This window comes from Patiria miniata, unplaced genomic scaffold, assembly GCF_015706575.1.
Source record: "Patiria miniata isolate m_02_andy unplaced genomic scaffold, ASM1570657v1 HiC_scaffold_17, whole genome shotgun sequence".
Taxonomy (NCBI): Eukaryota; Metazoa; Echinodermata; class Asteroidea; order Valvatida; family Asterinidae; genus Patiria; species Patiria miniata.
In genome coordinates, this window is record NW_024037055.1 from 8,176,978 (window position 1) to 8,204,357 (window position 27,380).

At 39.6% G+C, this 27,380-nt stretch overlaps 2 protein-coding genes across 3 annotated transcripts; one reads left to right on the forward strand and one right to left on the reverse strand.

Moving 5' to 3' along the window:
* Positions 1–3,806: 3,806 nt before the first annotated feature.
* LOC119723734 (S-formylglutathione hydrolase-like) lies at positions 3,807–10,628 on the reverse strand. The gene is made up of 11 exons (XM_038194552.1): positions 10,490–10,628; positions 9,805–9,886; positions 9,422–9,510; positions 8,485–8,583; positions 7,988–8,112; positions 6,714–6,778; positions 6,556–6,610; positions 6,356–6,454; positions 5,964–6,029; positions 5,125–5,226; positions 3,807–3,933 (listed from the first exon to the last, which is right to left on the reverse strand). Exons 1-11 carry the CDS (start codon positions 10,584–10,586, stop codon positions 3,853–3,855), a joined length of 960 nt encoding a protein of 319 aa, XP_038050480.1. The 5' UTR covers positions 10,587–10,628; the 3' UTR covers positions 3,807–3,852.
* A 71-nt stretch (positions 10,629–10,699) lies between these two features.
* On the forward strand, positions 10,700–27,380 carry LOC119723733. Of its 2 annotated transcripts, none has more exons than XM_038194551.1 (18): positions 10,700–11,137; positions 14,362–14,403; positions 15,285–15,358; positions 16,113–16,181; positions 17,207–17,279; positions 18,052–18,190; positions 19,005–19,070; positions 19,184–19,307; positions 19,869–19,968; positions 20,660–20,718; positions 20,991–21,055; positions 22,047–22,202; positions 22,990–23,032; positions 23,211–23,325; positions 23,950–24,043; positions 24,474–24,543; positions 25,969–26,072; positions 26,497–27,380. In XM_038194551.1, the coding sequence occupies exons 1-18, from the start codon at positions 10,870–10,872 to the stop codon at positions 26,618–26,620; spliced, it is 1,785 nt and encodes a 594-aa protein (XP_038050479.1). In that variant the 5' UTR covers positions 10,700–10,869; the 3' UTR covers positions 26,621–27,380. The 2 variants fall into 2 exon arrangements, with proteins under 2 accessions (XP_038050479.1, XP_038050478.1); XM_038194550.1 differs by having other exon boundaries at positions 10,870–11,137; positions 16,113–16,190.

A 27,380-nucleotide genomic window follows, 5' to 3' on the forward strand; every position in this document is an offset into this window, starting at 1 on the left:
AATTAAATTTTATGGTTTTTTTCCCTCAATTTTTTTAGAAACCAAGATTTTCTATTCCCTTGAAAACCCTATACCTTTGTAGTAGTACAAAATGTAACAAAAACATGTCTAGAAATGTCTAGACACGTATCTAGAATGTCTAAGAAAACAATTGAAATTTTTGAATTTTATTTGATTTAACAATTTGTTGGGTGATGATTGTAAAAAAAAAAAAAAATCTGTACATAGCATGTTTTTAGCAAAGGTAAATATTTAAATAGTAATATTTAAATATTAAAGTCCTGTATTAATGTAATTATATGTGCATGGTGTGCTATTTCAAAATCAGGCAGAACTGGGTACAGCTGTAAAATGAAGGAACGACGAAAAGACGATGGGGGGGGGGGGAATTGTTTACTACCGTTTAGATTTTGTAGCATACTGTGCATAAGTTTCAAACTGTAATTTAACCTGGATTTTTCCTTGCCTTTTCTTGTAGAGAGGCAGAGGCAAGCATTTAAACAAAAAACAACAACTTAATTTATGATTTTGCCGTCATTAAATTACTGAATAATTTGTGAAGTGAAAGGTTTCTACTTTTATTGTAAAAATGGGGTCCGCTCATAAGTCCGACGCCTCATAGGTCCGACGCTTCATAGGTCCGACGCTTCATAAGTCCGACGCCTCATAGGTCCGACGCCTCATAGCTCCGACGCTTCGTAAGTCCGACAAATTAAACGCCTCGTTTTTCCGTTGTCAGACTGAAAGGTTTCTACTTTTATTGTAAAAATGGGGTCCGCTCATAAGTCCGACGCCTCATAGGTCCGACGCCTCATAGGTCCGACGCTTCATAGGTCCGACGCTTCATAAGTCCGACGCCTCATAGGTCCGACGCCTCATAGCTCCGACGCTTCGTAAGTCCGACAAATTAAACGCCTCGTTTTTCCGTTGTCAGACTTATGAGGTGTCGGACTTATGAGGCGTCGGACCTATGAGGCGGAATAAATAAATTGTATGCCTCATAAGTCCGACGCCTCATAAGTCCGAAATTTCGGACTTATGAGGCGTCGGACCTATGAGGCATCGGACTTATGATACGGCCCCGTAAAAATCCATTTTTGAATTTGGCTTTGATTTTGACATGACTATGTCAAGTATGAGCAAGTACAGGTACGAACTATAGTTAACCATAGTTAACCATAGTTATAGTTAACTATAGTTAACCATAGTTCGACTAACTACTCTAGTCAACTATTAGGAATCAGGCACGGTTGCATCACTGGTTACCAATAGCCGCTGGCATCGTAAAGTACATGAACAACGGGGAGCCAGGACTTTTGACCATCATTTGACTTGATGTTGTGCAGTCGTAGGTTACGTCACAAATCCACCACTAGTTGACTAATGGCCCTCACATGAACTTGCTTTAGCTGTGATGATAAAGTACTTTAATTTTTTGTGAGCAAATAAATTTGAAATGTAATGTTGTAACATTCCACCTGAGATATAACAAATTATCAACATTCCCTTCGTATTTTATCATTTATCCATTGTTTGATTTGAAAGTTTTTGTTCTCCTTGCGATATAGTCCGCACTTGCCATAATTATGTTCCACCGCAATGCATGCGTGCAGTACTTATTAAACTTTTTTTTATTAATGGTGTATCTTTGTAGCATTGTAGTGGTGGTTTTTACCTAAGACGTTTGATTGTAACAATACATTCCTTTTTGTGTGTTACTTAAGAATGAGATCAAATTTGAAGTGAAGCAGATGCTTTTTTGTTGGTTGGTCGGTTATTTTTTTTATTGATTTATTTTTAACAAATATCAAATATAGACTTAAGAGGTGTTCATTTAAAACTCGCAGCTGGTGGAAAAATTCACAACTATCAGTTACAGTTTTGTTAAAAATTATCAGTTTGCAACTGTTTATAAAAATTACCTGTAGAAGTGTCATAAATTGGACAGCTGAGTGGTGCCAAAGTTGTGGACTGTATGTAACATACATGTGTTTACATGTAAGTACATTTAGATTTTGGGTTATACAAGTATCTCTTTTTACCTAATACTCCCCTTAACATTATTTTTATTTATAATTTCATTAATTAATAACTTTTTTTGGAAAGAACGCAGTATCCAGATACCACTTTTTTGGTTGTGTACAAAGTCTGTGGAGAGTCCAGTGCACTTTCAAAGTATTTTCTAACACAATTTGAAATGTTCCTTAGTCCCAGATTCATGTCTTTTGAGTTTTCAACATTGTTGCAATGACTGACCTTCATTGAGATAATATACGATGAAAAGAAATAGCACCGATATGTTTCGTTTTCAGATGGGCTGTCAGCCGTGTTCTTTAGCCTAGAAATGTGGTTTTGAAACCTGCGTAATGTAGTAACGTAATATCAATACCTTGGCTTCATCTCTTAAGTGATCAAGTTAGCCACGTTTTGTTTGGTTCGGACATGGAAGATTTACAAAGGATTGCAGATTGAGCTGGAGAGGAAGTCAAGACCAGATCACAAATTATATTTATCAATGTAGGATTTTGAAGTAAGTTTGAATTGAGTTTTTTTGCTTTTGTTTTCTTTCTTGATTTTGGACATCAACAATATATATGAACTTTGTACACCAGTTATTTGATTTGTGGTTTTTACATTTTATTAGATTTAGCGTTGTCGTCACAACAAAAAAAATTTTCGTGATTGAAAAAAAAATTCCGTAAGGCCAAAAAAAAAAAGTCTCCGGTTTCTGGTATGGAGCTTGCCCCAAAAGTGGTGCGGCGACGCGGCTTTTTTTTTTTTTTTACCTGTTTCTTTTTTTTTTTGGGCTTCAAATGTCGGCTGATGACTGCAAATGGTGCCCGACTAAACTTAGTGCAAATATATGGGAGTCCAGAGAGGCCACATAAATCTTATTCTCGTTCATAAACCCATCTAAAAACACGTTAAAATTGTGCAGCAGCAGAATTCCAATCAAACCAGTGAGTTTGGCGGTTTTGAAACATCATCTTGTATTGAAAAAAAAACTTTTTCATTTTGCCGACGCGCATGGCTACAGTGACGCGCGCGCATACCAGAAACCGGAGACTTTTTTTGGGGGCCTAAGCCTTGATCCTCTTATTTTCTATATCCAAAATTACAGCTTTTTAATGCATGTCAACTGCGTGTCTGAAATTGAACATAAAAAAGGAAAAAAAATCAAAGCTAAAATTTGTTACAAAATTTATACAAAAGTTGCAAATTTATTGCCAAGCAACCTCTGTGTCATTTTACGGCAAAGGGACTGAAGCCATTTAGTTATATTATTCTGACAGACTATAACAAGCCTCTAGAGGGCAGTATTTACAATCAATGATTTAACAAGTTCAATCCAGGACTGTGGTTAGCTATAGTTGACCAACCATCATCGATTACACACCAGCCAATGGTGTTTGGACTTGTCTAGTTAAGTTCTCATCGACGATAATTATGAGCTGTTTGAAATCAATGCATTTTTATGAAGGCAGCAAATCAATTTGATACCAGATTTGCAAATCATGCCACAGGGAATACAATAATTTGACAAGGGCGTCAATCGCTTCTCAAAAGTGGGGGGAGGGGGGAAACTGTGATCGTTTGGATTATAGATGCTCTGTGGTGCGATCTGAGGCAATTTCTGACAGCTTTAACCATTTTTTTTTGCAAAAGATCATCATTTAAACATCACTTTCGAGTTTGGAGTCATTGAATCAGCTATTCTGAGCTACAGAATCATATGTAGGCTACAATTTTTATTCGGGGACGAAAAATGTGGGGGGAGGGAGGCACTTGTCCACCATCCCCCACCGATTGACGCCCATGTAATTGGAGATGATTCGGCTGTTGGTAGGTCCATCAAGCATTCAGGTATCGCATGTGGTGCTTGATGTGGTCCTTCAAGAAGGTCGCAATGAAGTAGTAACTGTGGTCGTAGCCCTGCAGAGATCACAAGAGATATCAAACAATAGTCAGTTTAATTCAATTGATGCCGCAGTTCGCACGGCCCCACTAGCTGGTCAGTGCGCCCTCAATTGACGTACTTTTGAGAAGGGGTTCATTATACATTCAGGTTTCAAAATGCATGTATTAAAGTGTTGGAGCGTATTCATAGAGACAATGTTGTTACATTTAACTATTCAATGTCTCAAAGAAACACCACCAAAAAAGCAAACAAAAATTATTTTCCAGTGGCGACCATGACTTCAGAGGACAGTGAAATTGGTGCATGTACCAGTGAAGGACCTCCATATACTGGATGACCGCATAATCAGAGTTTTTAGGCATTTTACAAAAACGTCGGACATCAGACAGACATATATTGGACTTTGCTCATACCCCCCGCCCTGCAAACAGGACGCTGGGATATTCTGATGAATTCACGCTCTGATTGGTTGGATTTTCCGTGACCAGTGACCTGCGCGTAATCACAGTCATGACTCTACAAGGTTTGAAACGGCCGTTTAAGACTGATTCATTACTCTTTTATTCCAGTCTAGAGATGTTTTTTTTCTCGTTGAAAAGCGTAATAATGTAGGAAATTCTGTGAAACTTATCTGTCACTCACTCCGGCTCCGTTTCGAATCACGAACGGTCGGATTACATTACGCGACGCTCAAAATTTTGTCCACATGGTCCGCAATGAAACAGAAATCACATCCGGTATGGAATACGAGCAATTCTATGGGAAGTTTCGGATAGCATTTGCGCACATTGTCTAACTGCGGTCTTGAACAGCTGCAGCCAGATGCTTTATACATAGGTCATAGGCCACTTCCTTCACAAGATTCTGTGAAGCTCATCAGAGTATCCCAGCGTCCTGTTTGCAGGGCGGGGGGTACGAGCGAAATATTGGACAGCGTAGGACCTTTTAACATACATAGGATGATGTCCATTTTCTTTGGAGAACTAAAACAGCATACATGTAATGATATATTATAAAAGGGAAGGGGTGGGGTGGGGTAGGGCTGAGAAGAGGATAGGACCCAAGGAGGGGGTGGGGTAGGAGGGAAGGGCAAAGGAAGGGGACGGGAAGAGGGGAAAGGAGTTGGGTTAGGGGACTGGGAGCAGGGTGGGGGTTGCCTCGGCCTCTCTCCAATTTGCTCTTGCCTTCGTGTGTCTTCTACTTACCTCTTGCATACGCAGTGTGATGGCGGTCTTGTTGGCGGCACACGCTGCGACCAGATTGTCCGGGAGGAGTTGGGACTGCTTCAGGAAGTTGTCGGCCTTGCCCTGGTGGTACAAACCAAGATAAATAGTGTCACAAGACAAAAAAAAATGACCAGAGGACATCTTAAAGGGAATATACACCATTTGCAAACATTGAAAAATAAAACTACCAAGTTTCAACGAAATACCTTACTAGGATGTTGGTCAATGACAGTCTAAAGCATCCTTTAAAATTATGGCACCTGGTGTCGATTCATTTTCAAGAAAATGGTATTTTTGTAAACATCTCCAACGGTGGTCGGCCGACCACCGTTGGAAAAACCTAACTATTTTTCAACTACTGCTCCAAATTTACAAAAAAAAAATTCAGTCCAAATTTGTTTTGCTATTGGTTACATGTTCATGAACGGGTGCAGGCCAGCTTGACTGGTTCCCTCACCTTACAATTTTCCGACATCTATAAATTGATCCATTTTATCTTTAGTGGAGTCAGGGAACCAGACTACTTAAACAGTTTTGTTTTTCTTGGTTTTTGAAGCATTTTCGAACACAAAACTTCAAACCTGTCAGTTAAACAATATTTGATCTATTATACTAACCCCTCAAATAGTTCATTTCTGAAAATTACAGCAAAAGCCAATGATGTACATTCCCTTTAAAGAGTTTGCAAACACCATGTGAGGTGTGAGGCAAGATTCAATATAAAAAAAGTCTGCATATCCGTCTGCTGAGAGCTGCAGAATAGATTGATCCGTTGTCTCATGACCATTGACATTGGGGGATTTTCTGTGGCAACATACCTGATCTACAAGAATTTCTAGCGGCGTCCCCTGATACGCCTTCACCAACTCGCAAGCGTCGTATTCCTGAAAATAAAGTCAAACATAACACATGTAAAAAGGTAGCTAACTTGAGTTTCAAGCACGAATGAAATTGATCTCCGAGACTCCGAGCACAATGAAATTATGTGTCTCGTACAAGGAGATCTTTTGAAATTTCTAAGACAAGTTAAAATGATTTCTGAATTTTACTGAGGCCTTTGAAACAAGAGATCTCAAACTAGTGCTGGTAAATATAACAATACCATTTTTCTGCAAAGACACTGCTATGAAGTGAACAAAAATTGTCAAAGGAAAAAAATTGTCGAAAATTTTGTTGGGAAAAATTTTTTGATTTTGATTTTTTAACCAACCTTCCAATTTTCTTGGTCAGATCCCAGGTAGCCATTGAACGCCTTCTGTCCCCACGGACACTGCATGGGGTTACAGATGGGCGCAAAAGCAGACACAGACTGAGGAGAAAAAGAAACAGACACGACAATAACCCAGGGGCATTACGGATTGTCTCAAATTCTCAACTGGAAAATTCTTTTAGAAAGTCGACAATTCTTACCCGATATTTTCCGGGGTTTTTCAAGGCACAAATCAGGGCGCCGTGACCTCCCATGCTGATAAAGAAGAAATACAAGAATATTTTAATACAACTGGTACTCACATATCCAGGAATGTGCTGTTTAATGGAATAAATAATTTTCTTTGTGGACGACGTACCTGTGCCCGAATATGGACATCGCATCAGGAATCGTGTTGAAGTTTGCATTGATGACGTTAGGCAGCTGTAGTTAAAAATAAAATGAAAAACAATTGATTTCATCTTAAGTTTTATGTGAATGTTTTGCAAAGATCAATGAGAAATACGAGCAATGCATGTGTGCTATCAAATATTTGTCTAAAAATGCCACTTTTTAATTTTACTGCTGGAATTCTGTGTATGGTATTCTGCAGTTAAAGGAAACATGCAGTGGAAATTCAGCTCATCTTGTTTTCATGCACATTACTATGTGTTGCAACAATACATACAAGATCTTAATACTTGTTTTCATTGGAAGTGACAAGAAAGTGGTAATTTTTCAATTATTAGCAAATCCTTTCATCAATACATGTAAGAGGGCGCTATTTTGCTTTTGTCACACAAGGCACTCATTGTCAGTAGTGCATATGAGCGGTACAAAAATAATGCCTTCAAAATTACCCACAAAAGAAAGTTTCGAAGAAATATTGGCCACTACTATTGTCCAAACAAGCTGTTTTAACATGATAATCAAGTTAAAAGTGGAACTTACTCCAAGAAAATGAAGAAAAGTTTGATATATACTTGTACACAAAGCTATGGAGACACTTCTGTTCTGCCTTGAGTGACATCAGGCTTTGGCTCATTAATATGGAAATTTGCATTAGCATAAAAACTAAAATGGTGAAATTTCTCCCTTTTACTGCTACAAAGGAGGTGGAAAGTCATAGTTACATGGCAAGAAAGCTGTTTTAAATGTATTTCAGGCATAAAAATCCTCAGAAAAATTCATTTCATTGACCCTTTAACAATTTAGAACAAAATTTCACTGGGAAATAGTTTCTGCGACAACACAGCCTAATAAGCCACTTGCGTGTAACCTATACCCTTTGGGATTTACATTTGAAAAACGTCTGGTACAATGACTTGCTCAGAATGCTTGGCACATTTTAACTGTGAATTCTCCAGACCAAAGACACTGTTGCTAATCACATGATTCGGGGCAAGCTCTTGCATAGTTGCGTAAGAGACGCTCAGCACCAATACATCGTTCACAATGGGTGAGAATGGCACAAAGACACCAGACCATGCCGGAGCTGGGGGTTGCTAGCATAAGGCTTGCCCCGAATCACGTGATATAGTAACAGTCTCTTTGGTCGGGAGAATGCTAGGTTAAAACGTGCAAAGCATTGTATTAAGTCAGCGTTCCAGATATTATTCAAATTTAACACGCAAATGGCTTATTGGATCTCACCTCCTCAGTGACGTAAGAATACATCCTGTAGTTGGTCTTCCACTTGTCCTCGGTAGCGTTGATGTAGAAACCGGCGCCGGTCCCAAAATCCCAACCGTCCTCCTCTCCTTCGATATTACATCCTCCTAACAAACGGATTTTTTAAAAAAAGGAGAAAAATAACAAGCACCCAGATTTGAATATCATTTGACGAGAGACTTTGGCACATTGCAGGTGCAATGTACACAGGGGTGCGAGTGGAGTGACCACTGATAAAAAACAGCTGAAAACAGCTGAAAAAGGTGTAAAAAAGCTGAACTTTGGAAATCTCCTACACTTTTGTACACAGCAAGTGAGGGAAAAAAGCTGAAACCCAAAACAAAAAAAGCTGAAATCAGCTTTAAAGCTGAGATTTCACACCCCTGTGTACAGTCGACTGACGTTCCTTTACTGCGCATGTTCTCGGCCTGACAACACCGCCCTCTCTAGTTCCAACACAGACCCAATATAATACTTACGCGGGCTGGTGTCGGGCATGACGATGATGACCTTATTCTCGGCTGCCAGGCTCTGGGCTCCGGCCTTCATGGCAAAGTTGGACTCGGTGCACGTCAGTCCTGGCGACCAAAAAAAGAAAACAGATTCACAATTTGTGCCCCTTTCAGATTTCGTCGTGTCCATGCAACAAGGTCGTATGGCCTGTGACATCATGTACGTGAAACGCGAGTTTTCAATGTCAAAAGCTTGTATCTCGCTTAAAATAACCCGGATGTACACACAAAGTCAATGGACGTCGCCGTACGCGAGATACAACCTTGTTGCACGGAGCGTATTCGCGCGAGATACGACTTTGTTGCAGAATTGAGTTACGACCTTGTTGCACTGACGCGACGATTTTATTCACTGCTACACTCTCTGGCACCACAATATCCCATAGTTGTGATAAACTGTGGCGTCAACAAACTCTGTCTTTAAATCACTGTAATTTTTTCTGATGTTATACACTAATAGCGTTTACCCTGACCCCCTAGGCCCTTTTGGCTAGGAACCATCCTCAATCCTGCAAAATCCTCCAATTGCCAATGTGTAAAACTTGGATTCAGCCTCAATCCTCTAAAATCATTCGTTATATCTTGAATTTGTTCAGTGGAGGGGAGGCCATTGTCTCAATCCTTAAAAAATCACTGTTAATGGGTTGAGGCAGTGCTGATGACATTCAGAAGCAGTGTGGATGATATCGAGCATAATGCTGGGCTCAATTATGCATGACTGAATAAAAAACAATGCAGGGTACAGCCTACGAACTTGACGCAAAGCGTCCTCAAAAATCAACCGACACTTTTTTGCTATTCAGCCTCAATCCTCCAAAATCTTCCAAAACCACCTGGAGGATTTTTGAGGATTGAGGAAGGTTAGGATTAATTCTCGGGATAGGAATTTTGAATTTTGTTGCACCTGACAGCCAGTACAGCACAGGCAGCTTGTCGGTCTCTGCTTCAGCTGGCAGATAAATTCCAACGTTCATGGAACATTTCACCTCCTCACTGTGACAAAAAGAAGAAAAATTGTCAACATGTTGGGAATATGTTGACAAGAATGGAACGAGGCGCGGGATTACTTTTCACTTGACCTCAATGCCACGCGGGTTGGAGCCATCACCCTCGGGCAGCACACTCATATTTCCAGCCTCGCTCGCTGCGAGCGGGTCGCTGACAGATATTTCTTGCCTCTCTCCCTGCGTGTTTTTCCGTCCCAATATTTGGTTCGACAACCATTTGATTAAGTTAAACACACTCATTATAAACAAAATACTGCAATATATCAACGCCTAGGCCTACCTGTCATGCTTGAAAGTCTTCTGCCATCCTCCAAAACTCTTTGTACTTGAAACTTCAGTTATTGCGGTGGCCATATTTGTGACTGCATAGATGGGAAAAATACAGATTATTGCACATAACACTAAAATATTAACAGATTTCATATTAACAACAGATTATAACACTTATTATTTTTATATTAACAGATTTCCAACTGGAAAGAGAACACAAAATTGCAAAACAAAAGCTAAACAAAACATACTACACTACTTTTCTAAAATACCAAAAGCATGCGGAAAGAATGTTGCAACCTGACGCTACTTCAGCGGTTGTGTGCAAAATCTATGGAAATTGAAAACAATATTTTAAGTATTTCCCAACAAAATTGGAAATATTTCTCAGTCCCAGATTGTCTTATCATCATTTCTGCAATGACTGACCTTCATTGAGAAAAATCAGCGTCATTCCTTCCAAGCATGCTTTTATTATAATCAAACTGAACTCACAGACCCAAAATTAATAATACTCATAAAAAATTACCCCCCTCCTTGCCCCCAAAACATCCATCTCTCCCCCCCCCCTCCCTTTCCAAATCAAATGAATGCAAAGCCCGCAAGCTGCCTCAGACGGGTGGAGGAAGACCTATTTTGACATTTGTTCCACATAAATGAGCTCAAAAATATAACAGCATGCATTACATAACCACCTGTTTGAAACGTAGGCTGGCCTTGGATGCAAAATCGGAGAAACTTGCTGGAAATCCGAGAGTGTTTTAGAAAAGTTCTGCGGAAGACAGCAAACATGTGTGGAAAGAGATGGAGCCTGGTGCCACATCATTTACCAACTCGGTGTTGACTTCTCCGTCTGGGTACCAGACGACAATGAAATGCTTTTCCAAAACTGGCCAAGAGAGGGCGCCATCTACAACTACCTGTCAAAATTTTCCTCTCATCTTCCACGGAAAAGGGGATCAATTTCACTGGATTTTCTACTAATTTTACCGAAGACCCATGAACGACAACTCCACCAAGTGTTGCCACGAAGGCCAGGGCGCAGTATCCGGGGTTTGCCGAGGGGAAAATACCCATGGAAGACGACCAGGAAATTGCACTTACGGAGGACCCCGAAGAGGTTTCGATCTCCTTGGAAGATGAAGCCTTCGCCGGGAACGGGACGATGCGCTCACCGGGCGTCGCGGGTATGGATGGCGGGGCAGGCGCAGCGCTAGACGGCGGGTCATCTTCCAGTGACGGTCAGGTCCCTGAGGTCATACGGGAAATTGAGACGAAACTGGGCCAGGCCAAGTCGGCAGTCTGGAAGTCTCTGGAGAGAAAAGCAATCTATATACAATGCTGTGTGTATTCTATGTCATATGTTGTACTATCTGTCTAAAATTTTAGATTAGCATAAAAAATGTAGTGAAATACTGCTGAGTATGTCCTGTGTACTGGCTTGCTACAGACTTCAGTATCTATTTCTATAGGTTAATGTTGGCCCTATATAAAATTGCTTTCTCCTTTTCAACGTAGTTAACAAAACCGGATGTTTAGTTATATTGTGTTTCCTAAAAATACCAGAAACAATTGTATTAAATAAAATAGGCCTAACACTCAGTTTTATTATTAATAGTGAGTAAATTATTTTAAAATTAAAAGATAGGAAAGAGTTCCATACCTGGACATCACTTGTCACCCTGTGCACAAATAGACTGGTCTGATAATTTCTAAGTGTTCTCAGTAAATGCTTTAATATTTTCCCTGCTAAATTTGACTTTTTAGGGCATATTCACAGATATTATCACTTTCTGATGGCAAATAGGTCACTGAGGGGCTAAGTTAGTGATGGCTAGGTATGGGAATCTTTCCAAAAGGGACTTCTTTGAGTCCTTTTTTGTTGGATGATGCTTCTAGTTCAGTAATTTTTCTGGTAGGCCTACTGCAGGCATTTCAAAACAGAGTGGATATCACTGGCAATACACCTCCTTATGCTATTTTGTCGTGGGTGCGCTGTGATTGGCTGTTTTTGATGGGAAAGTTACGTTTATTCATAAGAAAAGAAAATGACGTCATGGTGTATCATTATTACTCGACTAGTAATATGTTATGGTGACGGTACATTGAAGCATTTAAAGAAACAGCTGTCATCGAGCTGCCACAGTAGTCTAGAGGATAGTGAGATGAGCTAGGGATTGAAAGATCCCTGGTTCGAATCCACCAATGCTCATTTTTCATCTAGGTACTATTTTACTTCTTCAAATCATAGTTGGGATAGGTTTTTTTTAAAGGAAAAAGAAGAGTCTGAGAACCTGAGCGTCTTGCAGTGATTCCACCGAATTCGACACGGGTTCTCACTTCTCAGAGCAGACATATACATTAGCCCGACTGCGTCTGGCCGTACAGTACTATCGCAAGCTCTGTAGTACGGCCAGACGCCCGATGCTTCCACAGAGACTGAATTTTTCGGGCCGCCGATGTAGCGATTTTGCTACATCTTTCGATCGCGATTATCTTTTCATCCAGGACACAAATTTCCAAAGTTAAGGTTCGTAGTCGTAGAGCAACTCATACCTTTTTGAAAAAACGTTCTTTGGTCTCAATATTTTCATCCATCTGGCCACAAAACGAATTTCAGTCATCAGATTCCACAAATATCGTCCCCCATGCGATCCCCCATGCGATTTCAAAATGGCGGCCGCGCTGTAATGTATGCATTATGCGAGCGTGCTTGGGCAAGATAATGAATATGCATTATTTAGTTCATGACCTCGTGTTTGTATGGCCAGCCGCGCTGAGTGTCCCACAAACGTCATAAACTATGATGCATATTCATTATCTTGCCCAAGCACGCTCGCATAATGCATACATTACAGCGCGGCCGCCATTTTGAAATCGCATGGGGGATCGCATGGGGGACGATATTTGTGGAATCTGATGACTGAAATTCGTTTTGTGGCCAGATGGATGAAAATATTGAGACCAAAGAACGTTTTTTCAAAAAGGTATGAGTTGCTCTACGACTACGAACCTTAACTTTGGAAATTTGTGTCCTGGATGAAAAGATAATCGCGATCGAAAGATGTAGCAAAATCGCTACATCGGCGGCCCGAAAAATTCAGTCTCTGTGGAAGCATCGGGCGTCTGGCCGTACTACAGAGCTTGCGATAGTACTGTACGGCCAGACGCAGTCGGGCTAACATATACATGTACTCACAGCAATTTACCGTTAGAAACATAGTGACCGTTTTAGCCGATATTCGGCTAACTCTGACAGATTTTTTTTTTTTTTTAGAGTTTGACAGAAAATATGACAGAATGGATTTTTTTTGGCAGATTGCTGGCAGAAGTCTGCAAAAATGGTTATTTGACAGAAACACAGCAAACTTGCCAAAAAATGGTACATTTGTTTACAAAAGCTTCAATCTTTTCAAACAAACCCTTGCAAAATAGGACAGGTTGCCTGGTCTAGGTGCTGAGGTTCACTAGGAACCGGATTTTCTCGTGACGCAACCACGTTTTGCCTGAAATTTACGCAATTTCATATTATCTTTATGTGGCTATAGATTGTTTATAACGTAATTTGAACATTAATTAAGGCAATATTACAACATCTGCATGTGATTTAAAGTGTTTATAGTGCATTTCGAGTAATTCTGGGGAATTTAGCAGATTTTTGATAAATCTGACAGATTTTTGAAGCGCATTTAGCAGAATTTATTCAAGACCTTACGGTCACCCTGGTTAGAAAATATAATGCCGATGACGGCAAAATGTCCACTGCCTTAAGTGTTAAGAATATATCTACACAGTGTTGTGAGCCCATCTGTTTTCACTTTGAAAACTCCACTTTATTACAAATTCAAACAAATTCTTCACTATTCAAGAAATTTGCACAAGTAACTTACCCTGCAACCAAAGAAGTTAAAAACAGTTGATATCTTCATCAGACACAGAAGTACTGTTTGCCAACCCACTAATGTGTTTTTAATTGGTTGAATATGCACTTAATCAGATAACGAAAATGAACATCTTCTTTTATTTGAGGAAGTGAATCAATATTACACTCCCATTGTTTGTTTTTTGGCCATCCACGTGTTTGAGCAAAAAATTTCCCACAGTCAAATTTGCGTACATGTGGGGAACTCATGTGCATGCATTCAGCATACCTGTTTTGAATGCAAGTTTGTGAGTATCGATGGCAATAACAAGTTTGTTTTTCTTCTCTGGGGCATTTTTGGTCATATCGTTGATTGGGACTAGCTGACCATATAGGGCATTGCAATGTAGACCTTTAAAAAAAAAATCGCCCTGTTGAAAAATATAATCTTGTTTGCACTAAAACTTTACACCTTGTATAAAGACTAGTAAATATATGAACTAAATTTAACATATATTGTATTTCGGAGAATGTGACATTTTTGAATGGATTTCAACTTAGAGTTTATGTTTAACAAGATTTTTCTTTTCAGGAATGATTTTTTTTGTGTTTCAGTATCCCTAACTATACTTTGACCAATTTCTTGAAATGTAAACATATTTTCAGAAAATTTTGCAAATGCTTGTATTTTTTATATTATAACAGATTTCGTGACGATCGCCTGTATTCTTGGCACAGGAATCCTTGGTGAGAGTTTTCCCATTTTACAAAGTATTTCTCCCTTTTTTTTCAAACGGATTTCACAATCCATTATTTGAATAAAGTTTTTCATACGTTACACTCCTTTTATCATTTTATGTGCAATAACATTTGTTTAGGCCAAAAAAAATTGTTCTGCTTCCGATTACGTGGCATTCGAATATAGGGTAGGTAGGTAAGGAATTTTTTTGGGGGGGCCATTTTTTGTGTGCACGATCGTATGGAGGCGTCTGCGTGTAGTCAAGGGTAAAGGTAGAAATTGATGGTTTTGGGTGGTTTTTTTTCTCATTTTTCCAATAAAAAAATTAGGGTAGGGGCTGTCAGAATAGGGAAGGTAGGGAAACCCGAAGCAGAACTATTATTTTTTTTGGCCTTACCATCAAAAATCTTTATCCAAAAATATTGGTCCATATTGTACATCATGAACATCTATTTACATGTACGTATCATATATGTTGATGTGAAAATCCATTGTAAAAAAAAAAACACTGAAAGGTAGGCCTATCCACCGGGCCATTATTTTTCTAGTTATGAATATTTAAAATATTCATAGCTAGAAAATAATGGCCCTGTTAAGGGTGGATTTTATACAGAGACGGGTTTGGTGGTGTGGGGGGGGGGGGGGGGTAAAGGGGGGTAGGGTGGCTAACCAGCCCCCTCCCCTTCCATAGTACTGGAAAAAATCCTCAAATTTCCTTTCTTACATCCCAAATCTTGGTTCATTTTTGTAAAAGACCATTGGTCTTTGTATGTGTTGACTTCAGCATTTCAGCCATCTGCTTATCTCTGCCACTGCGCACTGTAATTTGCATAATATGATTATTTGCATATTTTGATAGTTGTTTGTTGCTCTTTGTTTACTCCAACAGGGCTTCCTGTTACACTGGCCCACTCCGGTCTCTCTCCGTTTCTCGTTTCATTCATCGTCGGTTTCTTCATGCAGGTTAGAATTAATAATAATAATAATAATAATAATACCGGAGTCTTATATAGCGCACGTATCTACCAACAATTAGGTACTCAAGGCACTGGAAATTATGTCTATTATTAAAGACAGGTAAAAGAAGTTTATGAGAAATATGAGACCCATTATGTAGCACCTTGGTTTACAAGGTGCTGCGGCGCATATTGCAGCCACTGCCAGAAACACCAGGGCAAACTTATGTCTATAAAGACAGGTAAAAGAAGTTTATGAGAAATATGAGACCCATTATGTAGCACCTTGGTTTACAAGGTGCTGCGGTGCATATTGCAGCCACTGCCAGAAACACCTGGGCAAACCCCTTCTCTTAGCGATAAGTGTTACTGGGTTCTTTAACCTGCATTACACAACACACGGGACCTACGGCTTAACGTCCCATCCGAAGGACGAAGCAATAATGGTAAAGTGCCTTGCTCAAGAGCACAAGCCCCATGTTCCCACGATCAGGATTTGAACCCATGTACCACGGCACATGAGTCGAACACTGTAACCATTGGACCACAGCACCCCACGTCTAGCTTTTTTAGATTTTTTTAAACAAATTATCAAGCTGAATTTTGACCTGAACTTGGCTACATGGATCGTACAGGCCATATACATAAGGCAGTATCATATTGTACGATTATTTTTGTGTGTGTGTAGATTTAGTATAATTCTAAAGTAACTTGTTATTGTAGTAACACATTTGCATACATTTGCATGTCTCCTCCCCCAGGCGCTTCTGATCTACTTCTTCACGGACATTCTCCAGAGGGCGCACGCATGCCAAATAGAACGGCACAAGGTACCCAATGTAAGCTAAGCAATCTGATTTTGTATTAACCCCCGTTTCCCAGCGTTCTCGATGTTGTCTGGTGAAGCTGTGAGGTACAGTGACCTGTAGTTGTAAGTGGACTGTGATTTTGTAAGTGATGCAACACACTATTTTCATTTGCAATTTTTTATTTAGCATAGTTGTAGCAGAAAAGTTATCAATGGAAGTATAAATGTGTGGTTTTGAGTTGCTTTCAAAGTAATGTTTTCTACCATGCATGTTTTGTGTACTTGTTATAAAAATGCATGAAAGCCTCTCTCTGTCAATATAAAGTGTTTACTTTGATACCCATTGCACACAACACATGTACACATACATGTATACAACAAATGAGTCGCAATTTTTAATTTTTTGTACGAAATCCATTCCTCGCTTTTTAAAAAAGAATATGCAATTTTAGCTTTCTTAGCAACACTAAGAGGTCGACTCGGGTCTAAGTAACACTAAAAGTTCTATCGTGACAAAAGTTATTCTTATTTTCCAGAGTTGTAGGACTCCAGTCCAGGACTCGGACTTTTCAAATTTTTCATGACTCTCTGTATCTGTATCTGTAAGCTACTGCACAATCGCCTATGGTGGGGCTATCACGTCCAATGTGACTCGAACTCGACTCGAGTCACATTGGAAAAGGACTCGGACTCGGACTCGACCATGATGACTCAGACTGGACTACAACACTGTTATTTTCACATTAACAATAAATGTGGAATTATTGAAACATTTCTTGAGTGCTGTTTTCGGCCTCATATTTTTTTTACTCAGAGAAAAGTAGCTTTACCTCAGTAGCTGGCATAGCCTGTTGGAAGTGCCAAATCTCCTGGATCTGTTGATCTCAATCAGATGGAAATCTCGATCCAGCAGAACAACCAAAACTTGTCTCTGTTTTCAAAGTGACTAATTTACTTTGGTTATTTAATGATTTAGTCAGGTTGAAATAAAGCGTGCATTCTCTTTGAGAAGAGGGTAATTTCAGATGCGTATTTTGACATGAACAGGCAATTTGTAGTGAGGAAGTCAACGTTCCACTGCAGGACATGATGTCAGATGAATCCACGGAGGATGGATCAGGTATTTAAAGATATACATGTAGTCCATCATTTGTAATTTGTGCATTTTGTTCATTTGAAGCAACAAAAGTGTTCAAAATCTAATGAAGGATACTGAACAACTAACCTGATGAAATTTCAGCTCAGCTTCAGCTGTACATTCCGAGAAAAACAGCATTCTAGGATCTCAATTTCAAATCAAAAGTTGCTGAATCATGTTTTGAATTGGGCCTGAATTCAGCGTCCGAGACGCGTTCTCACTGAGCCGACTGCAGCTATACAAAATGTCGCGCACTGATCCGACGAATTATAGCAACCGCGCGCGCGTGTGCGTCGTGCCAATGCTTGCGCACGCTTCGCCGAATAACAAAACGAACTACTCATTTAAATTTTCATACTGTGCGTCTTAAGACGCACCGTTGGAAAGGCCTTCTTTTGTTGATTACTTCAAAATGACAGCTTGCCAGAAAGTATAATTTCATAAGGGAGTTTAGTCCCCTTACTATCTTTCAACCAAGTATGTTTTTCAACAACAATTACGCCAGTTACTTTTCGGATGGCTGCAAATGATGGACTATAACTTTAAGAACAAACTTCAATAAAAAGTGTGTAAATTGTCTGCATTATACTGAATTGGTCTTTCATTACTGAATTGCCTCAAACCAGCCAAGTTTTAAATCATCATCCTCCCCAACCAAACAAAAGTCTTTACAATTATCAAGTAATAAAGAAAGTATTTTTGAGCAACACATTGACTTGTGGATTACTATTTTTTTTTTTTTTTCTGTGAGCAGGTAGCGAGAGTAACCCAAGAGAACGAAGCACGCCAGCGTCCCTTGGCAAACCACCGACGCCCAACCTGCACATGCTGGGAAGTCTCTTCTTACAGATTGGTCTCAGACAACTCTTTGATATCGTTCTGCTGTTACAGTTGTAAGTGAAAGTTGTAATGCAGAGATGTGATCAAGTCGATCACTAGTCAATCAAAAGTCTGTCATAAGTCAATCACAAGTCAGTCATAAGTCAAATCACAAGTCAATCACAATTCAGTCACAAGTCAGTCACAAGTCAGTCACGATTCAATAACAAGTCAGTCATAAGTCAGTCATAAGTCAATCACAAGTCGGTTACAAGTCAATCACAAGTCAATCACAAGTCAATCACAAGTCAGTCACAAGTCAGTCACAAGTCAATCACAAGTCAATCACAAGTCAATCACAAGTCAGTCACAAGTCAGTCACAAGTCAAATCACAAGCCAATCACAAGTTGATCACAAGTCAGTCACAAGTCAGTCACAAGTCAGTCACAAGTCAATCACAAGCCAATCACAAGCCAATCTCTAAGCATTCACAAGTCAATTACAAATCAATCATAAGTCAGTCACAAGTCAATCACAAGTCAATCACAAGTCAATCACAAGTCAATCACAGGTCAGTCACAAGTCAGTCACAAGTCAAATCACAAGCCAATCACAAGTCGATCACAAGTCAGTCACAAGTCAGTCACAAGTCAATCACAGGTCAATCACAAGTCAGTCACAAGTCAGTCACGAGTCAAATCACAAGCCAATCACAAGTCGATCACAAGTCAGTCACAAGTCAGTCACAAGTCAATCACAAGTCAGTCATATGCTAATTGCAAGTCAAACACAAGTCAATCACGAGTCACATCAAAAGCTTCTCAAATTCCATTTGCCAAGTACTTTACACTAACTTATTTACTGATTTTCTTTTTCTTTAATTCCAGTGTGTCTATTCTCATCAGTTACGCATTAGCTGGCAGCGAAGCTTACGCACAGGTCCTCAATGTCAAGTAATTACAAAATCTATTTTTTCTTCTAATAACCGTTAAAGATCACAGCTTTGAGCATTTTGCAGAAGATTTGACAATCATAATGCCATTCCTTGTGTACTTCATCTTCCCAGGTACATGTACATCATTCCAGTCTTCGTCAGTGTTCTATCGGTGGCGATCGTCTTCGCGCAGAAGTTTGTCCAGCCGTTTGTTTCCCTGCTGACCCTCGCCAAAGGAGGGGTTCTAGTCGCTACTGTAAGTGAATCCACAAGGAGCATTTAATGTCCAGCACACTTTTGTGTGTGAATTTGGGACTTTCCTTTTGCACAAAACAGCCTTTAATTATGCACCCTAACCCTGCTAATTCCAGCAGGATCCTACTATTTTACCTTGCCGTTAGGTCCTGTTGGATTGAGCAGTAAACCCCTTGTATCTATTCCTGTTAAAATCTGTTGGATTCAGCAGGCAACTGAAAACATTCAGAGTCAGATTCTGTTGGGTACTGGTATTAAATAACAAGTTGGACTCTGTTGGATCCAGCAGCAAACAGTTACATAAGGCACAGTTGGATTCTGTTGGATTGAGCATGGCAGTCATTTTATATGTTCAGGTACCAACAACTTGGCAAGTTAGGTTGTGTGGGATTGTGTTGGATTGTACAGGAAACTCACATGATGAGTGACCGTCGGACTCTGTTGGATTTAGCAGGGTAGTTCTGGAGAACTATTGACCAAAACGATGGGTCCTTCATGTTTTAAGATATTAAATTCTTAATGGTCATGGTACCTTTTTTGTTTTGTTTTATTTTGTTGATAGGTTATAGTCACATTTGGTGTAGGTGCGATCGTTTCAAATGAAATATCCAACGACTTCAACTACATTGGGTCACCATTTCTGATGGGTACCGTCGCATTAGGTAAGCCTTTAAGAACGATAATTTGTAACCATGGGGTAGAAAAATTCCTCCTATTAAAGGGAATATACAACATTTGCTTTTGCTGCAATTTCAAAAATAAATGGATTTGGAGGATTAGTATGTTTTAGAAAATATTGTTAAACTGACTTGTTTCACATTTGGGACTGGAGATGCTGGAAAATTTAAGAAAACCAACAATGTTCTTGTAGTCTGGTTCCCTGACCCCACTTAAGATGAGACGTTGCAATTTATAGACTTAGGGGAATTGTAAGGTCAGAGAATCAGTCTAACAGACTTGTACCCCTTCACAGATGTGTTATCAATTGCAAAGAAAATGCGGAATAACTAAATATGAAAACTTAGGAGCACTTTTTGAAAAAAAGCTAGTGTTCTCCAATGATGGTCGGCCGACCAGTGTTGGAAAAATACAAGTTTTCTTGAAAATGTCAGCACACCAGGAGCCAAGATTTTACAGAATGCTTTATACTGTCATTCACTAACAATCAAGTAAGATATTTCGTTATAATTTGATAATTTCATTTTTTGATGTTGGCAAATGTTGTATCTTCCCTTTAAATAAACAGCTGTTTACTTTTGTACCCACATTAAGTCTGCCTTGTTTGCATTATGTTATTACTTTTTCCACCAAGCAATCAATCATTATTTTTGTATTAATTTGTTTTTACCACAGGGGGCGTAATAAACATCATGCCAATGCTGTATGCCAGAATTGATTTTGATAAAACACAGGTAAGATTCGCTTTGTTCATTTTATTTGAATGACATTTTGTTTTTATTTGGGGGAAATAAGGGGATGGTACTCCTTTATTTTTTTGTAACAATTTTTATGTTGGTGGAATCATGATGTCAAATCATTCAGAAAAAAAATCTCTGAATTAATATGATGGAAATCTTAAATCCATTTCTTGTTTATGAATCAAATTGCATAAATTCCATTGCATTTTGGTATTGTTTTTTTTCTTCTCTACGTCCTCTTGAATGTTATTTTTGTTTGATTTCAGATCAAGTGTTTCATGTGGGCTGTGCTCTCTGGCCTGATCACATGCACCATTCTCAACATCCTGTGGTAAGCTCTTAAAGATATAGTCCGTCATTTGTAATTTGTGCATTTTGTTCGTTTGAAGCAACAAAAGTGCTCAAAATCTAAAGAAGGGTACTGAACAAGTAACCTGATGAAGTTTCAGCTCGGCTTCAGCTGTATATTCCGAGAAAAACAGCATTCTAGGATCTCAATTTCAAATCAAAAGTTGCTGAGTCATGTTTTGAATTGGGCCTGAATTCAGCGTCCGAGACACGTTCTCACTGAGCCGATTGCAGCTACGCGATGTCACGCACTGATCCAACGAATTATGTCAACCGCTCAAGCGTGTGCGTCGTGCCAATGTTGGCTCGCTTCAGAAAAACAAAACGAACTACTAAATTTTAATTTCCTACGGTGCATCTTAAGAAGCACCGTTGGAAAGGCCTTCTTTCGTTGATTACTTCAAAATGACAGCTTGCCAGAAAGAATAATTTCACAGGGAGTTTAGTCTTCTTACTATCTTTCAACCAAGTATGCTTTTCAACAATAATTACGCTGGTTACTTTTCGGATAGCTGGAAATTGATGGACTATAGCTTTAATGTCATTGCATATCTGAACCAGGCCCAAATTGCGGTAAGATGCCTTGCCCATGGACACTAGCACCACAATCTTACAGGCTCACCTCAAACTTACAACTTGCAGAGTCTTCCATAAGATCTGGCGTTTCAAAAACAAGGATCCAAATCTATGGAGCTGCTAAGAAAAGAAATGTACTAAGCCCAGAAAATATCTGCTAAGCAAATACTGGTAACAGCAATCAAAAATGTCATGCAAGCGATACTGCTTTTCACTGGTTCTCAGCCGATTCATGCTTAGCACATAAATTAGCTGAGCATTTATTGTTTTCTTCTGTTCAGCAGGTCCACAGAATTGGGCCAAGACCACGAGGCCATCCAACTCTGAAAGTGCTTCACAAGTGTCAATTTTTTTTCAGTTTTTTTTCTCCGTATTCTTTGTTTTCTGGTACTTTTCAGGTGCTGGGCAGTGCTGGACATTGTCCCCCAGACCAACTATTGTGAGGTGGTCAGTCACATCACAGACTATGACAACAGCAGTGGGATGATGATCACTATTGCCTACACGCTAACGCCGGGCCCGCACGAGTGCTTAGAAGATCTCTCTCTCGAGCAGTAAGCTTATAATATTTCTGCAGAATGTTACTTAGCCTTTCGCCAAGGCCATCGTGGCTTAACTTGCCGGCATTAGACAAAGCGGCGAAAACGCGAAGCGACTGGAGCGGGAGACCACACACGCGAGTGGCGAAGCCAAGAGGGCCTTTTCCAACTTGTCAAGAATTTCTAATGTTTTTCTTTATAATCTCGATTTTTGCTACCCCTAAGGGTAGCAAAATTCCAACCAATCATCATCCTTTTAGTGCGCGTGTGGCTACTACCCGGACGCGTCGACGCGCCCAAATGCTTGCACAAAATTTAAAAACAAAAAATGCGAGTCTAGTTTTCCACGAGATCGTGACCGCGTAATTGTTCTTACATTATCTTATTTTAATTTTACTTATAAAAGTATTTCAAGAAATTATTTGAGTGTATGAACTATTTTTCATCTGAACTTACAGTTATTTGTTCTTACGTTTTCCTTATTCACCCTTCTTTCACAAATGGAAGCGACTAGGCAAAATCCGCGTTGTGATTGGTTAGCCTTTCAGCACTCTTCTTATTTGCATAAAAACTATGAATAATTCAACAAAATCAAGTTCCAAAAGACCTCGTGGCTTCACCACTCGTGCGTGCTGACTTAATCTTTGCTCCAGTCGCTTCAGGCTTTCGCAGCTCCGCTTCTATAAGCCGCGATGGCCTTGGCGAAAGGCTAAATGTTACTAGACTCCATTCCAGAACTACTGTAATATACCTCCTTTGTGATTTTAATGACTCCTTTTTCCTACTCATTTTTCCTTTTCAGCTCGGAGCAAGAAGGTGAAATTGCGACAGTCCCTTTAACAAAGGTAAGTGTGTCTCTGTTTTTCTGATTTAATGTGTTATGTGTAATGGTTACTGACAAAACTGGAAAAGTTTACGGCTCCCGTTGAGCCTACATCATAAACACTATGTCCTTGCGAGTCGAGTTTCATTTTCGTTCATTCATAGTGATAGTGAAATAACCCTTGTTGTTTTCTTTCCCAGATTCTGCAGACTGATTACCCGCAATACTCCTGGGTTGCCGTCCTCATTCAACTCTTCATCACCATCAGTATTACCGTGTCCTATCTGACCATCGGATCGGCACTCATGCATTCATGTGAGTCACTTTCAAATTAACCCTAACCTTCCCAAATCCTCCAAAGTCCTCTTTGCAAAATGGAACATTTTGCAGGAGGATGCACTGTGTCAAGGTCTTGGGCCAGACCTTGTGTTGTTTATGCTCATCCGTGCATAAATTTAGGCCCAGATTATACTTGAAATCCTCTGCACTGCTCCAGGATGTCACTGGCTCTGCCTCAACATATTGACAGTGATTGCTAGAGGATTTTGCAGGATTGAGGCAGTGGTCACCCCTCCAAGGACCACATTCAAGAACTAACGGAGGATTTGCAGGATTGAGGCTGTATTCAGTTTTTACATGGAGGCAGATGGAGGATTTTGCAGGATTGAGGCTGTATGCAATTTTTACATGGAGGCAGGTGGAGGATTTTGCAGGATTGAAGTTGCATCTTAGCAAAATTGCCTAGGGAGTTGGGGTAAAATATGTATTATTTTGTCACATTAAACAAAGAGCAGTAGGTGGAGCATCAGTACAGTGTTCCGAGGATCACTGGTTCAAGTCCCTCACCAGTCAGTTGCTTTTATTCCACCGTGTAATGATTTAAAATGTAACCTCAGGTTTTGGTTTTGTTTGTTTGTTTGGTTTTTTTGGGTCGTGTAGTTTTAGGTTGGTTGGATGCTCAGATGGCGTGGGACAGAATTGATCGCCATGTCAACACCCCGGCCAGAAGCTACAGCTTTCTCTGCTCTCAGAGGTAACAAACTCGAAAAAATTCAAAATCAATGCTTTTTTTCCCTTCAATATTTCTAATAAAGGTAGTGATGTTGCGCTCCCGAGCATGTCTGTGGATTATTGTCACAATAATGATTTGCACTAAAAGCCGTATCCTCTCCGAGTGATTTCCCGTTTGCTATTTGCCAGGTTTGCAGCATTGCTAATGTTGCTAGCATCGTGACCTTGGGCGTGATCCCTGGCTACATGGCATACACGGGTGTATGGTTTCTGACTAGCGCCCCTTGAAAACAAAGACAATGACTTTCAGGAAGACCGCCAACATCTGGCTGGGTAGCTCAGTCAGTAGAGTACCGGTACGGTGCGCTAGAGGTTGCAAGTTCAAACCCCACTCCAGTCAATCCTTTTGTTCAAATCTAACATTGACGACAACTTTCTGATCTTTCGTGCAGGTATTGCCGTCCCTTCTTATGTCTTGCCGTCTTCATGGTCGTCTTTGTGGTTGCGATGCTTGACCCAAAGGTACGTCCCCAATACGATGGAAAATAGTTCCCTTCTCTTAGATGGAATACCAGTCCATCATAGGTTACTCTCCAGCTGATGCTGTAGTCCCAGTAACTGCCTTTTTTAACATTTGGACATGGTCGGGCAATAGTAGAGTCCTAGGTACATAGCCTTATTGCGTTACTAATAACTTTTTTTGACCATTTTCACTCGTACCCCCAACCAAAATCTTCAGATTTCACCCCCAAAAGAGTCTTCAAACTGCCTTATGCGCCCCTGTAGGCTTCAGTGGGAATTGGAAATACAAATGGTGGTGGTTAGGTTTACATACCTTTTGGAAGAAAAGAGAAATTTCACCTTCAAATTTGGGAAACATCCTTGTCACACATGCCTTGTTTGAGGCTGCCATTTTGAATTCAGGAAAAGTAGACTGGTGCATGGCTGGCTACACTGTTTCCTGGCAAGCATCAGACAGACCAATCACAGGGCATTTTGATTTGTCACCTGACCAATCACAGGGCACTTTGATTGGTCACCAATCCAGGTGACCAATCAAAGTGCCCTGTGATTGGTCTGTCTGATGCTTTTCCTGAATTCAAAATGGCAGCCTCAAACAAGGCGTTTGTGACAAGGATGTTTCCCGAATTGAAGGTGAAATTTCTCTTTTCTTCCAAAAGGTATGTAAACCTAACCACCACCATTTGTATTTCCAATTCCCACTGAAGCCTACAGGGTCGCATAAGGCAGTTTGAAGACTGTTTTGGGGTGAAATTGAAGATTTTGATTGGGGGTACAGGTGAAAATTGTCAAAAAAAGTTATTAGTAACGCAATAAGGCTATGTACCTAGGACTCTACTATCCCCCGACCATGTCCAAATGTTCAAAAAGGCGATTCGTAGAGTCCTAGTTACTCTCCAGCTAATGCCGGTACCGATTCATACTTCTTGTGGGGCACTGTGGTCCAAATAGTTACGGTGTTTAACTCATGTGCCATGGCAAAAGGCAAGGCACTTTACTACGATTAGCTCTCTTCACACAGGACTATAAATGGGTACCTGTGAAAGTACAGACCAAATTGCGCTGATCTCGAGCTGCTGCAGAAAAATGGTCGCATTCCTGATGAACAGCGATAATAATTGCAAAGCACTTTGACAACATATGTATAAGGCACTATTATAAGCACCAGATTATTATTATTATTATTATTGATGGAGATGGGCAAGTTGGGGTAAAGTGGCTTGCCCAAGGACACAATACATGGCCAGCAGCTGGATTCGAACCCTTGACCATCTGGCCAAGTGTCAAAACCCTAACCACTTGGTAATTTATATCTTAAAATATACTACAACTATTGACAATAGTAACGACAATAAAAAAAAATTTGGAATTTTGTTTTTATACGTTTGCGTTTATGTTTTCATTGACCTTTGACCTTTGACCTAGGGTTTTGTGACCATGTTGGATAAGATTTCATCCCTGCTCCTCAACACGGAGGCCGGCCTCTTTGTCTTTCTGATGCTCAGAAACAGCCGCGCGGAGAAATACAGGTCAGTCAACATAAACAGTAATTCATCATACTAAATGATATATACTATGTTTCGCACTCTCTGAAATGAAGCTTGATTGTGCGTTCCATTGATGAAAGGGATAGATAAAAAGCATGTTTTTAACCAAAAAGCACACAAAAAATAAGAACCCAAAACGTCCAAAATTAGAACCCAAAATCTGAATACAGAAGCAAGATTTTCTTACAAAATCCCATCATATGACTATCTGTACCAGTTATTAGAGAATGGAATATTTGTAATATTTAATTTTCCCTAACAATAAAGGGATAAAACTCAGTCATTGCAGAAACCAGTTTTGGTCAATAACCATATCTCTACCATATCATAAAGCACAAATAGATTTTTAAAAATTTATTTTCTAGTATTTTCATTTTTACTTTCCTTTTTTTCCCCTCCCATGCAGCCACTTGACGATACCGTTCCCAACGAGTCCCTATCTGTATCCTTTCCATTTCATCATGGCAGCCTACTTCATCTTTGCCGTGGTCTACGACATTGTGGTGTCCCTCATTGATATTCTGAGCTGAGCTATGAATCATTCATGACTTGTGAATAATTCATGAGTTGTGAATAATTCATGAGTTATGACTTATTCGTGAGTTATAGTAATTCATCTGTAATGATCTTTACTTGTTAAAGCAGCCTAAATGGGTCCAGTAACCTGTGATGTTGTCACGTCATCATCATCATTATCAGTCTATGAATTATTCATATATGAATATTCATGACATTTTTAACAAATAATACCATTCCCAATGCCTTTAACCAACTCTTTTCCGAGCCATCAACCATCCTACCGAAAATCAATGAAATATTCATGTTTACAGAAATCAGTGAATATGTATACAAAAATCAATGAATATTTATGTCATGTGTTAAGTGAATACTCATGTATCACAAATGCGCGCACTTCCATTCCATTTTGTTCAACAATATCCTACTTCCAGGTTTGCAGTGGTCTTCTGCCATCATGGTACTTTCATCTTTGGAAGTCTTCATTATAAACAATGAATTATTCAGTTTAACAGTAATTAATATTCATGATTATGAATTATAAATATTAATGAGGTATAATTGTCACACTAGAATACATTACAATATAAATTCATGTCAAATAAAATCATGTGATGTAAATGTTAATATTGAAGTTATGTATATTTAGCAGAATATTTCGTGATTGTAAATGCAGAGACCAAGAGATTTAAATGTTAACTAAAATATTTTTATATTGGTCACAAACATTGTCACAGTGTTCTGATTAGGAATACATGTCTGCTTGATCATGCA

What these genes read in the sequence shown, in the direction of transcription:
- LOC119723734 (XM_038194552.1), bottom strand. Translation starts at nt 10,586, where the DNA reads ATGTTTGCTGTCTTCCGCAGAACTTTTCTAAAACACTCTCGGATTTCC. An exon ending in TGTGCTGTACTGGCTGTCAG is followed by an intron (nt 8,584 to 9,421) that starts GTGCAACAAAAT and finishes TTTGGTCGCCAG; the next exon opens with GACTGACGTGCACCGAGTCC. An exon ending in TCACACTGCGTATGCAAGAG is followed by an intron (nt 3,934 to 5,124) that starts GTAAGTAGAAGA and finishes TGATCTCTGCAG; the next exon opens with GGCTACGACCACAGTTACTA.
- LOC119723733 (XM_038194550.1), top strand. Translation starts at nt 10,870, where the DNA reads ATGGAAGACGACCAGGAAATTGCACTTACGGAGGACCCCGAAGAGGTT. An exon ending in ATCGGCACTCATGCATTCAT is followed by an intron (nt 23,326 to 23,949) that starts GTGAGTCACTTT and finishes TGGGTCGTGTAG; the next exon opens with TTTTAGGTTGGTTGGATGCT. An exon ending in AGCTTTCTCTGCTCTCAGAG is followed by an intron (nt 24,044 to 24,473) that starts GTAACAAACTCG and finishes TCTTTCGTGCAG; the next exon opens with GTATTGCCGTCCCTTCTTAT.